The sequence below is a fragment of the Cucurbita moschata genome, unplaced genomic scaffold (assembly GCF_002738365.1).
Source record: "Cucurbita moschata cultivar Rifu unplaced genomic scaffold, Cmos_1.0 Cmo_Scf00023, whole genome shotgun sequence".
Lineage (NCBI taxonomy): Eukaryota > Viridiplantae > Streptophyta > Magnoliopsida > Cucurbitales > Cucurbitaceae > Cucurbita > Cucurbita moschata.
Genome location: NW_019268539.1, coordinates 1,165,331 through 1,178,455, shown reverse-complemented (window position 1 = coordinate 1,178,455; position 13,125 = coordinate 1,165,331). Strand labels below are relative to the sequence as shown.

The 13,125-nt window shown below is 35.0% G+C and overlaps 4 protein-coding genes across 4 annotated transcripts in view; 1 reads left to right on the top strand and 3 right to left on the bottom strand.

Moving 5' to 3' along the window:
• Positions 1 to 2,224, bottom strand: part of LOC111460095 — a 6,880-nt gene extending 4,656 nt beyond the window's left edge. The window contains exons 1-3 of the mRNA XM_023103192.1: positions 1,786 to 2,224; positions 1,052 to 1,110; positions 755 to 863 (exon numbers count right to left, since the gene is read on the bottom strand). Of these exons, the coding sequence (XP_022958960.1) occupies positions 755 to 863; positions 1,052 to 1,110; positions 1,786 to 1,969 (352 nt within the window). The 5' untranslated portion in view covers positions 1,970 to 2,224. The remainder of the gene's footprint in view (positions 1 to 754; positions 864 to 1,051; positions 1,111 to 1,785) is intronic.
• Positions 1 to 6,385, bottom strand: part of LOC111460101 — a 13,187-nt gene extending 6,802 nt beyond the window's left edge. Inside the window, exons 1-3 of the mRNA XM_023103203.1 lie at positions 6,008 to 6,385; positions 5,681 to 5,748; positions 4,739 to 5,433 (exon numbers count right to left, since the gene is read on the bottom strand). Of these exons, the coding sequence (XP_022958971.1) occupies positions 4,791 to 5,433; positions 5,681 to 5,748; positions 6,008 to 6,151 (855 nt within the window). The 5' untranslated portion in view covers positions 6,152 to 6,385 and the 3' untranslated portion in view covers positions 4,739 to 4,790. The remainder of the gene's footprint in view (positions 1 to 4,738; positions 5,434 to 5,680; positions 5,749 to 6,007) is intronic.
• A 5,193-nt stretch (positions 6,386 to 11,578) lies between these two features.
• Positions 11,579 to 13,125, top strand: part of LOC111460105 (pollen-specific leucine-rich repeat extensin-like protein 1) — a 3,005-nt gene continuing 1,458 nt past the window's right edge. Inside the window, exon 1 of the mRNA XM_023103208.1 lies at positions 11,579 to 12,940. Within this exon, the coding sequence (XP_022958976.1) occupies positions 11,689 to 12,940 (1,252 nt within the window). The 5' untranslated portion in view covers positions 11,579 to 11,688. The remainder of the gene's footprint in view (positions 12,941 to 13,125) is intronic.
• LOC111460099 (mitogen-activated protein kinase homolog MMK2-like) overlaps positions 11,672 to 13,125 on the bottom strand; it is an 18,890-nt gene continuing 17,436 nt past the window's right edge. The window contains exon 7 of the mRNA XM_023103202.1: positions 11,672 to 11,682. The gene's annotated coding sequence lies outside the window, so the exon portion shown is untranslated. The remainder of the gene's footprint in view (positions 11,683 to 13,125) is intronic.

Sequence of the window (13,125 nt, the reverse complement as noted above, 5' to 3'; positions counted from 1 at the left end):
CCAATGTGGGACATCACAATCCCCCCCCCCCCCCCTCGGGGCCCAGCGTCCTCGCTGGCACTCGTACGCTTCTCCAATCGATGTGGCACACCGTTCTTGATGGCACATCGCCTCGTGTCTACCCCCTTTGGGACTTAGCCTCCTCGTTGGCACATCGCTCGGTGTTTGGACCATTTGTAATAGCTCAAGCCCACCACTAGCAGATATTGTCCTCTTTGGGTTTTCCCTCTCAAGCTTCTCCTCAAGGTTTTTTAAAACGCGTCTACTAGGGAGAGGTTTCCACACCCTTATAAAGAATGTTTTGCTCTCCTCCCTAACCAACGCGGGATCTCACAATCCACCCCCCCAGGGCCCAGCGTCCTCACTGGCACTTGTTCTCTTCTCCAATTGATGTGGGACCCCCCCCCCCCCCCCAAATTCATCCCCTTTGGGGCCCAGCATCCTTGTTGGCACATCACCTCATGTTCATCCCCCTTCGAGGCTCGGCCTCCTTGTTGGCACATCGCCCAGTGTCTTGTTCTGATATCATTTGTAATAGTCCAAGCCCACCACTAGCAGATATTGTCCTCTTTGGACTTTCCCTTTCGAGTTTTCCCTCAAGGTTTTTAAAACACGTCTGTTAAAGAAAGGTTTCCACACCCTTGTAAAGAATGTTTCGTTCTCCTCCCTAACCGATATGAGATCTCACACAAACAAACTAGAACAACTATATGAAGCCTGAAGCCTGTTTTAAGTTGTAGCTAACTCAAACAACCTGAATCTATTATGGAAGTGTTCGAAGCTTCCGGCAATGGAGGACTGCCTTCTCTAAAGCAAATAATAGGCAAAGCACGCTTCGGTATCTTTCTTGCCTTTGTAATGTCCTGAAAACAATGCACACGGTAAGAACCACGAAAACCGAGGGACTAACAAAGATTGCAATTGTAATGACTATAACATTTTCAGAGGAAATGTAGCATAAACAATCAACACAGGCCACTTGAAGTCATAGGAGAACCATCAGATATCAAAGTTTAAGTAGTTCTAGTTTCAAACTTGGTTGAGTACTTACAAGATTTACATCTGAGTTCAATGAAATTGATAATGATGAGAACCATGGCGGCAACTCAACTGGAACAAGGAACAAAAACAACAAAATTACAACCTTAAAAAACACTTATGAGTAGAAATTTTGCAAACTTATCTCAAACAACAGACTAAATTCCTTAAACTCCTCGATGCTTAAGATCTAAAAGCAAAACACATGAATAAATGAAACCTTTCCACAAACAAAACCCTAATTCCAAGTCAGAAAACCCCAATTAAATATGGCTTGAAAATCCATTCCTGAGACCTTTTGATCATTGTATCCAAACTTGAAACTCTTATCATTATATACTGTGAAGATTGATACTTAAAAATCGCATAATTTTCAGACAGAAATTAGCTCAAATTCAGGATTACATTAAACTCAACAGCGATCTATGCATCAAACAGAACCTGTTCATAACAAATTCCACAGAACTCCAAAGAAAATCATGAGCCTAATGAAACTATAACTCAATTCAAAATTCTAATATCGACCCACGAACAATAGTCTATTCAGTGATCAAATCACAGCTTAAATACACAAAACTAAAGATAAAATCAGGGGAAACTACTTGATTAGCATAGAACAAGTAAACAAAGAACTACAAGTTCTACAAATCGTTGAAGTTCTTGAATTAATAACGCAATCGATCACTCAACAAACAGCAGAGAATCGCATCAAAATCCAGAATAGGCTTCAAAAATTAAAACACGCACCTCTAAAATATCGTAGTTGAAATGGCTGCAACTGGGAATCAGGGTACGTAAGGCTAGAAACTGTGAATGTATTGTGAGGAACAAAATCGTCGAACGAATGACAGTAGCCGAAGAAACTCGAGAAGAACACGAAAAGACATAAAATCGGACTGTCAAGAGTGTAAAGAATCGAATTCGAAGCCATCTTGAAGTTGGATTGTACCCTTTTTTTAATTGAAGTTTCCCTTTGAATAGTTGTGCTCCAACAGGATCATACGATTATGGGGGAAAAGGGGAAGCAGGAATCTAAGCGATGAAGTAAAAGAAATTTTGGGTTATTCGCGCATCGTATAGAACGCTGAAGGATGAAGTTCGGTTGCTTTTTGGGCAATTTCTCTTATCAATGGAGGCTTTGATTTTGGACTGAGAGAGCTCTCTGGTTTCGCTTTTGCTTAATTTTTTTTTTGGGCGTTTTGGACTTATGAGCTCGAAAATTGACTGGGATCACGACCAATGTCTTTCATGTCCACGCGCTCGTGATGTTCACGCGTTGTGTCTCTTCAAATTTTGGTTTGAATCTTTATATTAAAATCATTTTATTTTAACAATTTTATAAAAATTTGAAACCAATTTTATAATCTTAATATAAAATTTTAAAAGAATTTCAATTAAATTAATAAATTTTTTAATACACCGATTATTTGGAGCTAGTCCCACATTGGTTAATTTAGTGGAAGATCAAAGTAGACAATATCATATCATTGTGGAGAGTCCTGCTCTAAACTTAGCTATGTCAATAGAATCCTCAAATATCGAATAAAGAATTGTGAGCCTCGAAGGTTTAGTCAAAAGTGACTAAAGTGTCGAACAAAGTGCGTACTTTATTCGAGGGCTCCAGCCATGCGTTAAACTTAGCCAATAAGTTGAGTCTCGATCAAGGGGAGGCTATTTGAGAGCTCCATAAACCTTAGGGGAGGCTCATAGTGTACTACAGTTGTTTATATCCCTCACATGCTCAACTGATTTTATAATGTTTCGAAGTAATTTTGAGGTTCTGAGAAACGCAATATCCAAGTTGGATCGAGAAGCTTAGACAATAGCGTAGGGTGAAGTTTAATTGAACCATTATGAATGTATGTTATTATTTTTCTCTAATATTTTCCTATTTTATTTGTAAATTTGTTGTATTGCATGAAATTAATTGTTATAATTTATTTTTAAGGTTAGCAATTAAGATATTTTGCAAAAAGTACAATAATTTATTCAATTGGGCAGATAAAATAAATGTAATTAAATTTTATTATAAACCCTAAACCCTATAATTCGGCCATGTGTTTGATTAATTGACACAAAAAAGAGTTCGAGATTCATAAATAACAAACAAGAGACAGTTGTTGAAGGATTAAAATTGATGAGTTACAAATTAATGTTTGTGTCTTTATTGTGGTCATTTGAGCTCGGCTTTGTTAAATTGAGTTAGAATGGCCCGAACCCAAATCTAAGTGAATTCTTGATTCTCAACATTTTCAATATGATGTTTTTTGTGTGTCAAATCATGATGCAACTGTCGGTTTTGTCATTTCTTGAAGTTTTGGATTGTATTTGATATAATAATTAGATAGATTGGAGAGTATTTATACGACAAACTATATATATATATATTGTATAATTAAAATATTTATATCCAATATTAGATCTTAGCAAGACTAAGATAGCTCTATAAATCATTTATTTAAATGGGCAATTTTATACCATTTTCTGAAACCATGTCTTTAATTAATTAAGCTTCTGGTTGACTTAATGCACATCACCCCAAACAAAGTGACGTTAACACTACCTTATTTTCTAAAAAATATCACTAAATAATTACTTTTTTTTTTTTTTTTTAAATCTCTTTGTTTTCACTGTCTCTAATGAATCTCCAAGAATTATTGTTGACTTTGGGTCTTATGAATTTTGTATACTATAGTTAATCAAATTTTAAAAAACGTCTTCAACATTAAAATGAGACATAAGTTAAGACTAACAACAAATATAAAAATTTAGATAGGAAACTTGAAATCTAACCCGTTACTAATAAACCCAAGAAGAGATATCCTCACGTGGCACAAAGACAAGGAAGTCTACCATATTCCCATCTATATCTCCAATTTTATTTTCAATTTCTGCGAAATTCTCTATTTATATTTCACATAAAGTATAATTACCATTTTTCAATCTATTAAAAATCTTAATAAATTCAATCCTATGAAATAGAAAAAATATAATATAATATTCAAAATAATTTCTAAAAATCCAAAATTTAATATTGCAATGTAATATTCAACCCTTAAAAAAAATGTATATCACTAATCTATTTAACTAATAGAAAAAAATCTTGCTCGTCTCCTTACTTGCTCCTTGTTAAATAGAGATTCTCATAGGATAGGTATTTATGGGCCTCGATTCTACGAGTTAAATGGACATTCTAGACCTAAGTAAAGGCCCATTATTAATATTCATATATGAGAAATAAACACCACTTGCCACGTCACCTATTACCACAAGCCCAAAAAAAAGCAACCCAAAACTTCACTAAATAAAAATAAAAAACGTATAAACAAAATTACCGAACTACCCATTTAATTGACAAAACACAATGTCTCGGTCTCCCTAAAACACACCCTATTAAATCTCCTGCTGTCCACGTTCATGAGCTAAACTAAACTCACCCACCCCGCCACGCAAAGCCACAACACAGACAGCATCATCGTGCATTACGCAGAGAATAGCAATATTCAAATTAATAATAATAATAATAATAATAATAATAATAATATAACAATATATTACATACAAAAAGAAAAAAAGAAAAAAAAGAAATTCCTTCAACCCCAACAAACAATTGTTTGGAAAGACCAAGAAAAAAAAAAAAGAAAAAACCCTCAGCTAAAAGGTTCCCCCGATAATTATTTCCCACCACCAAAACCTAAACCCAAAATCCCAATTCCAAATTCCAAATTCAAATCCAAATCCAATTTCTTCTTTCACATCAGCGACTTCAACGACCGCGCTTTCACCGGCTTCCTCATCCGCTTCTTCCCGCCGTCGCCGTCCTTCTCCTCCTCCTCATCGTCGTCGTCCTCTTCGACATAATCCAATTCCTCGCCGTCCATTTCCGACGGTGACGGCGACGGCACCGTCGCATTACTCCGAATTCCCGCCCTATTTTCGCTCGATTTCCCACCGTCTTCCCCTCCTCTCTCCCGTCGTTTCTTCCCCCACAGCGGTCCGAATCCAGAATAATAATAAAACTCGTACGGATTCGATCCCGTCGCCGCACTAACCGCCTTCTTCGAAGCCTTTGGCGGCCGCATCCGCCGCGAGACGGTACATCCGGCGGCGGATTTCTTTGAAATCGAGGAATTATTGAGAGTAGAATAATAATTATTCTCGCTAGACCTAAGATGTGAACGGCGGTGGTGGTGACGGCGGTCGAAACTAAACGAAGAATAATCTTCCTCCTGAAATTGTTTCAAACTGCTATCGACTAATTTCTCGAATTCATCTCCATTTTCATCAAAATCTTCACAATAATCCCCATCCTTGTCTGCCATTACTTCACTCTCGTTGGTAATAACAATATTATTATTCGATAACTTCGCTGATCCCTCCATCATCGACGCAACGCTGTGATTCGTATATACATATGTAAAAATAAATTCCAAACGAAATTTCGAATCCACAAAAAAGCACGCACAGACAGACGATAATAATCTCACTACCAGACCTTTTCGCTTCGAGGAAATTATTTCGGATTATCGTATGAGCATTTACTTGTTCACTCAACCGCGACTATTTACGCAACGGAAAGAATCATAAATAACGCAAATCAATAACAACAAACAGCAGAGGTCACAAAAACAAATAAACTCACCTCTCGACGGCTCCGATAGAACCGCCTAAACTAGCATTTTCGTAGAAGCTATCTTCGACCTCCTCGAGCTGTGAGAACACGAAACATCGAGAAATAGAGCAGAAGGTGAGTAAGAATCATTAACCTAATCATGAGAAGAACGAGGATAATTTTTAGGGTTTTCGGATGAACCCTAAAATGGAAGGGGAAACAAAGAACCCTAAAGAGAGAGGGAAATGCAAGGAGAAGGAAGAGAAAAACAGATCTACACAGAAGAAACAGATTACAGATTTAAAAGATTAGAGATAAAAGAAATCTCTCCATTTCTTCAACTCAACTAATTAAAACCTGGTGCGCGGCGTGTTGCTCGAGAGGAATCACATCCCATGGCGACTGGTTCAACTGACAAACGTGCGTCTGAAGAACCTGCGGAACGCACTCCACAGCCGAAAACAACAGTGGCGATAACTTCGCGTTCTTCCGGATCCTCATGGCGGAAGAAAACCAAAAAGCAGATTCGAAAAAAACGCCTCCAAAAATCAACAAAAAACCAAAACCGCCACAAGATTATCTCAATACACAATCCACAACAGAGGATACGACTCCAGCTTTCCGCCTCTTCCCGCCTGAAAATTTTTCTCCCTCGGAGACGAAAATCTCTCCCTTCTTTCTCTTTCTATCTCTAGTTTTTTTTTTTTCTTTCGCAGATCTCACACAGAACTCGATAGTCAGGGTTTAACTTTCAGTTGCTTTCTCAGCCCTTCATATACATATATTGATCTGTTAATTTCAATTGGACGCTTTTACCCCTACATTTTCCTTTTATTTACAGGGTAATTTGGTTTTCTTGGAGGACAGAGGAAGAAAGCTGCCGCTACTACACGTCACCATATTTGTCCAAACAAAACTTATTATTAAAAAAAAAAAAAAAACCTTTCGTAATAGAAAGAGCAAAATCCTCTGTGGTCGATCCCACTGGAGCTTTCTATTCAAATCGTCCAACGGCCGGAGTTGTCCGTTAAAAGCTTCATCTTACTGGTAATGGTAGGAATGGTTGCAGTGGATCATTGCACGTAGATGACGGTATAAAATGATGGAAGCGTGTAGTACACCGCTTTCGAAACGCGCGTTATATACGAGCGTGGTCCACAATAAAAAAAATTCCGAATAAATAAAAATATTACCATGTTTAATAAGTTTATTAAAAGCGTCTCAGGGCACTTTAGTAATATTACCGTTTTTTTTTCTAATTTGTTATTTTTTATATACTTTAAAATTTAATACAACAAAATAAACTTTTTTTTATCTATTGATTTATAATTTTATTTCAATAAATAAATAAATGCATTATTTATATTTATAAAAATATATATTACTTTAAAATTTTAGAAAGAATTTTCATATAAAAATTTTACATCTTACCTTTTAAAATTTCAACCATACCAAACATGGTTATGTTTTTTTTGAATAAGAAACAAAAAACCGACGAAAAGCGGTTTTTCTGTGTTAAAAGACGAAACAAGAAACAAAAATATTACCAAATGCGCCCTAAGTTTATCGTGTAATAAATCTCTCCAAATTTTAATTTTATATTTAGAAAAATATAAATTTACTAATTATATATTATTTTACACTGTACGTATATTTTCAGTTAAAATTAAAGATGTTTGTGGGTTGAGTTGGGTCCGATATTTTTTAACTCAACTCAATTATTTAGTGATAAAAATTCAGTTGTTAGTGGTAAATTTTTTTAACCCAAATAACCTTCCGTCAATGGTCAATGTACAACCATAAATTTGTTGGATTAGGTTGGTTTGAGTTGAAGTCATTTATTTTAAAATAAAAATTATATATAAAAAAAATCATTTTAAAAAGTGGTCGAGAATAAATAATAAAAAAATAAAATAAATACATGTATATATAATTATATCGGAAGTAAAAATCTATATTTTATAATTAATAATAAATTTTAGTTTGTTCGAATCAACGTCATCTAAATTCATGGATACCATAAACTAACTTAATTCATCAAATATTAATTTCGAAGTAAATCCGTCATTCAAATAATTTAAATACCTCTTATCAAAATATATTTAAAAAAAATCACTAATTTTTATAAAAAAAAAATAAAAATGGAGGATTAGTAGGTCCCACGAGGTAGCGAACAAAAATGAACGGTTGTGATAGGATAAGGGTGGAGGCCACGTCATAAAATTTCATTTATTGTGTTTTGGAAGGGGTGAGGGTGACGTGGCAAAACCCAAAAGGTTTGATTCGAAAAATTCTAAAATTTAGATATAATTCATACTCAAATTAATAAAAATAAAGCTTAAAAATATTGTTACCATAAAAATATTAATTAATTTTTATAGTATTTATTTACCATTAATATAGGGACGAAAATCTTTTATCACCGATTATTTTTTAAATTTTTAATGTTACCTTTAAAAGTTTATAAGTAAATATTTTTTAAAAAATAATATTTATTATTTTATAAAAATTAAATTAATATATTTGTGGGAATGAACTTAGGATCATAGTTGGTAGGGGTTTTATAGGGGCACTAGAGTTACATATGATAGACACGTTTTCAAGAATTACACTTTTTAAGATTCCAATTTTAGTTCTTAATTATTAAATTTAGTTCTTAATCTCGATAATTGTGCTTAATTATTTTATATTTTTTAAACTTCTAATTAATTATGTATATTTTTATTATGATTTTCTGTGGCTTTTATTATTAAAACTATCTAACTAAAATTTAATTTGTTAAATATATATATGAGGCATTTAGTTTAATTTGATTTTGGTTTACATTTTTTTAATAAAAATTATACTGTAAAATGTAAATGGTGCATTAAAAAAAATATTTTCGAGTCGTTAGAATGACTAGTGAAAATGTAACCGCCCAAACCCACCACTAGTAGGTATTGTCCGTTTTGACCCAATACATATCACTGTTAGCCTAATGGTTTTAAAACGTGTCTACCCTTATAAGGAATGTTTTGTTCCCTTCTCCAACTGACGTGGAAGCTTACAATCCAACTTTGTTGGGGACCAACGTTCTTGCTGGCACACCGTCCAATGTAACAACCCTAGCCCACCACTAGCAAATATTGTCCACTTTGGCTCAGTACGTATTGTTGTCAGCCTCTTTGAAACGCGTCTGTCTACTAGGGAGAGATTTTCACACCGTTATAAGGAATGTTTTTTTCTCATCTCCAACTGACGTGAGATCTCATAGAAAAATGGTGCAAGGATCATCTCATGACATCTATACCTAGATGCTTCACGAAAGCATATTAAGTCGGGAACGAGATAAGAAATAACTCTGAATCACTTGTGAAGTCGACTATGCTACCGAAAATCTTACATTTATGAACTCTATTGTGTAGAAATGAGATATGTATTTGAAAGGGGTATAAATGTAATAAACATATTTTATTTTAAAAAAAAGAAAAGAAAAAATGAGTTGTTTTATTTATAAAGAAAAATAAAATAATATAATATCCATACCTAATTAGGTTGATTAAAAAGAAGGCAACGCCTGCAAATCGGACACGTCATTTATGGTTCAAACTCCAACAGTCTCTTACAAAACCTATCTCTTTCTCCCTCTCTCTCGTTTTCTGTTGCGCCGTTTTAGCCATATATATCTTTATATTTAATCACTTTCCTTTTCCGCCCGGCCGCCGTCTTTCTCCGTCGGAGTCTACCGGAAAGCTATTCTAGGTGTTGCGTTTTCAGAGTACAATTTTGGATTCCGATTAATCCTAAGTTGATTCGATCTAGATCTGTTTATGATCCGAGGAAGCGAAGAAATCGCGCCTGTGATTTCGAGTTGAGAAGGAAGATTTACTTACCGATTATTCTTAGAATTTGATTCTGCTTGGGCCTTTGTACTGTTTCTGCATCCTCTGCTTCTGATTGCTGCGAAAATCGCTATCAGGTTCGTTCTTCACTGATCTGATCTTGTATTTGATCTTTTATTTTGTCACCGGATCGAGCAGTTTTAGTTATTCTCTATCTCTTCTTCCTTTCCCATGAGCTTCTGATTTTTTAGGCATTTTGAGGAAGGATAAAGTAAAGCTAAGCTTAGGTTCAAAATGTAACGATGCTTGTGATTCCTATTATTCTACTCTTGACTTAGTCATATGAATAGAATTCTTAAATGTTGAATAAAGAAGTGTTAAACTTCAAAGATGGAATCAAAAGTGACTCAAGTGACCGAAGACTTCAGAGAATGAGCTAAACATCGATTAAGGAGAGACTGTTCGATGGCTCCATAAACCTCAAGGGAGACTCTACCGTACTAGTACTTGGAGGAGAAGATTGATAAAAGCCCAAAATATTAGAGCTTATGCTCGATAATATCATATCAAATTGTGATTCCTAACCATCTAGTCAACGAAAGATTCTTGTCTGCCAAGTTTTTCCAACTTAAATTTAATATTGTGAAATTTAATATTGAATTGAAGAAGAAAGGAGGAGAAGATTGATAAAAGCCCAAAATATTAGAGCTTATGCTCGATAATATCATATCAAATTGTGATTCCTAACCATCTAGTCAACGAAAGATTCTTGTCTGCCAAGTTTTTCCAACTTAAATTTAATATTGTGAAATTTAATATTGAATTGAAGAAGAAATTGAGATTAGTTTTGTTCAAACTTTTGAGAATATTCTCTATCCCTTTTTCTTCTCCCACCCAAAATATTGTTGAAGCGTTCATATTACTCATAATTTAGATTTTTTTTTGGTTTGTCAAATTTTTTTTTAAAATAAAAAAATTTGATTCAAATCGACCCAATATTTTTTTTATCAGTGGACTCGATCCATAAAAATTAAATTTAATACATTGTGACTTATGAATAATTAATATTTAAAGTTTGGTAAGATTTTAATTATTAATTTTAGTTGTTAATATAACATGTACGTGAACAAATATATATTAGAAAGACTATCCAATAAGATTTAAACAAAAGTTTAAACCGATTTTATTAAAAATTTTTTTTTATTAATTTTAACATTGACATGGAATAAATATTAATTATGTGTTACTTGACGTCTTACATGATTTTAATTGAATACATTATATATATATATTATATAATTTCTGGGAAACTAAAATTAAGTAAAAGACATATTTTAATAACAAANTTTTTTTTTTTTTTTTGTTACTTTTCATTTTTTTTTCCTTTTCTTATGGTATTACATAATTTGATAAACTAAAATTTAATACTTTGCGATAGTAAAAACCTACTGAAAAAACAAAAGCTTTTATTAAATATATGTTTGAATTCATTACCCAAAAAAAAAAAAACAAAAAAACTTTTTAAAATCTCCCATGGATCAATCTCAAATTTAGTTAATGATAATTTCGCATAATATAATACTAAATGAGCGGTTTGAAAATATAAAGAAAAAATATTTTTTTAAATTATCGATCAATACTATGTCTAGTAGATCTATCGTATCAACTATTTTACATTCACGAACAGTAAGTATATGATATTGGATTTAATGAATACATATAATTATAGGGATAAAATAAACTTTTGATCTATTTATAAATAAACCTAGTTGTAAATGATCGACTAGATTATAATGATTAAATTTATAAACGCAAGAGTGAAATTTCATGTCTATAGTTAATAAATGGGAATTTATTAATTAATTAATTTTATATCATCGAAACTTTATGCTCATAAGATCACATTGCCCTAGACCCTAAACTCGAAACCCTAAACCCTAAATTTGACTTATCCGTGTTTTTGACTTTGGTCTTATAAAATTTTGGTTATTTTAAATTTAAACAAATCAAATTAAAGATGAGTAAATAAAGGATAAATCCTAAAATTATTACAAACCTTTTCACCACAATTAATAAATAAAAAAAAAAATTATTACAAATCCTAAAATCAATCTCAACCCATGAATCCACACAAACCCATTTCACCAAAAATAGAAAAAAAAAAAAACTTTAAAATGCCACAATCCCCTCCTCATTCACACATCAACAGAGCTCACAATGACTTGTCTTCTTAGAAACCAAGTTAACCATGGCGGCATTCTCCTCCTCCTCCTCCTCCTCTCTCTGCCACTTCTCTCCGTCGCCCTCTCCGACGCCGAAGCTTCATTCATTGTTCGCCGCCAACTTAAATCTTTAGAAGATTACGAAAACCTCCCAGATGACTTCACATACGAACTCGACATTCCCGACACTTTCCCTAATGAGAGGTTGAAAAAGGCCTACGTCGCCCTTCAAGCTTGGAAATTAGCCATTTACTCCGACCCTTTTAACATGACCGCCAATTGGGTTGGTGCCGATGTCTGCTCTTACGTCGGCGTCTTTTGTACCACGGCGCTTGATGACTCAACCATTGAAGTTGTCGCCGGCATTGATTTGAACCATGGCGATATTGCCGGCCATTTGGTGCCGGAATTAGCCCTCATCACCGATTTGGCTCTCTTCCATATTAACTCCAATAGATTCTGTGGGATCGTTCCTCGTAGCTTCTCCAAGCTCACCCTCATGTTTGAATTTGATATCAGCACCAACCGCTTCGTCGGCCGTTTCCCTGAGGTTGTTCTCGAATGGTCCGTCGCTAAGTACCTCGATCTCAGGTTCAATAACTTCGAAGGAGAAATCCCACCTGCTCTGTTCACCAAGGAATTCGATGCCATTTTCTTAAACAATAACAGATTCAATTCCTTCATCCCACATACCATCGGAAACTCCACCGTCTCCGTCGTGTCCTTCGCCTACAACGAGTTCCATGGCTGCATTCCTAACACCATCGGCCATATGCCCAACCTCAACCAGGCCCTCTTCCTCGGCAACAACCTAAGCGGGTGTTTCCCTTACGAGATGGGGCAGCTCGTGAATATGACACTTATTGATGTTAGTGACAATTTGTTTGTCGGCGAGCTGCCTAAATCGTTGCCGGGGCTGCATAGTTTGGAGGTTTTGGATGTTAGTAACAATGAATTGAGGGGCTCTGTTTTTGGTGGTGTTTGTGAGTTGCCTAAATTGATTTACTTTAATTGTTCGAGTAATTATTTTAGTGAGGAAGATGCGGCGTGTGTTGGGTCTAAAGAATCTAAGAATTCTTTTGATGATGTTGGGAATTGTTTGGGGAATCGACCGGGGCAGAGAGATGCGGCCAAGTGTAGCTCTGTTTTGGATAAACCCATGGAGTGTGGTGGTTGTGCTGATGATCCATTTCTTCAGTCTCCATCGCCCAGGTTTAGGCCGCCGCCGTCACCATCTGTGGGTGAAATCCCTTACGTAGAAGTTGGGTCTCCACCATCTCCGATTGTGTTTCCACCGCCAACATCTCACACACGAACGCCCTCTGTTCCAGCCTCACCGCCACCAGTCCACTCTCCGCCACCACCAGTCCACTCTCCACCACCGCCCGACCAGTCTCCACCACCCCCCGTCCAGTCTCCACCACCCCCCGTC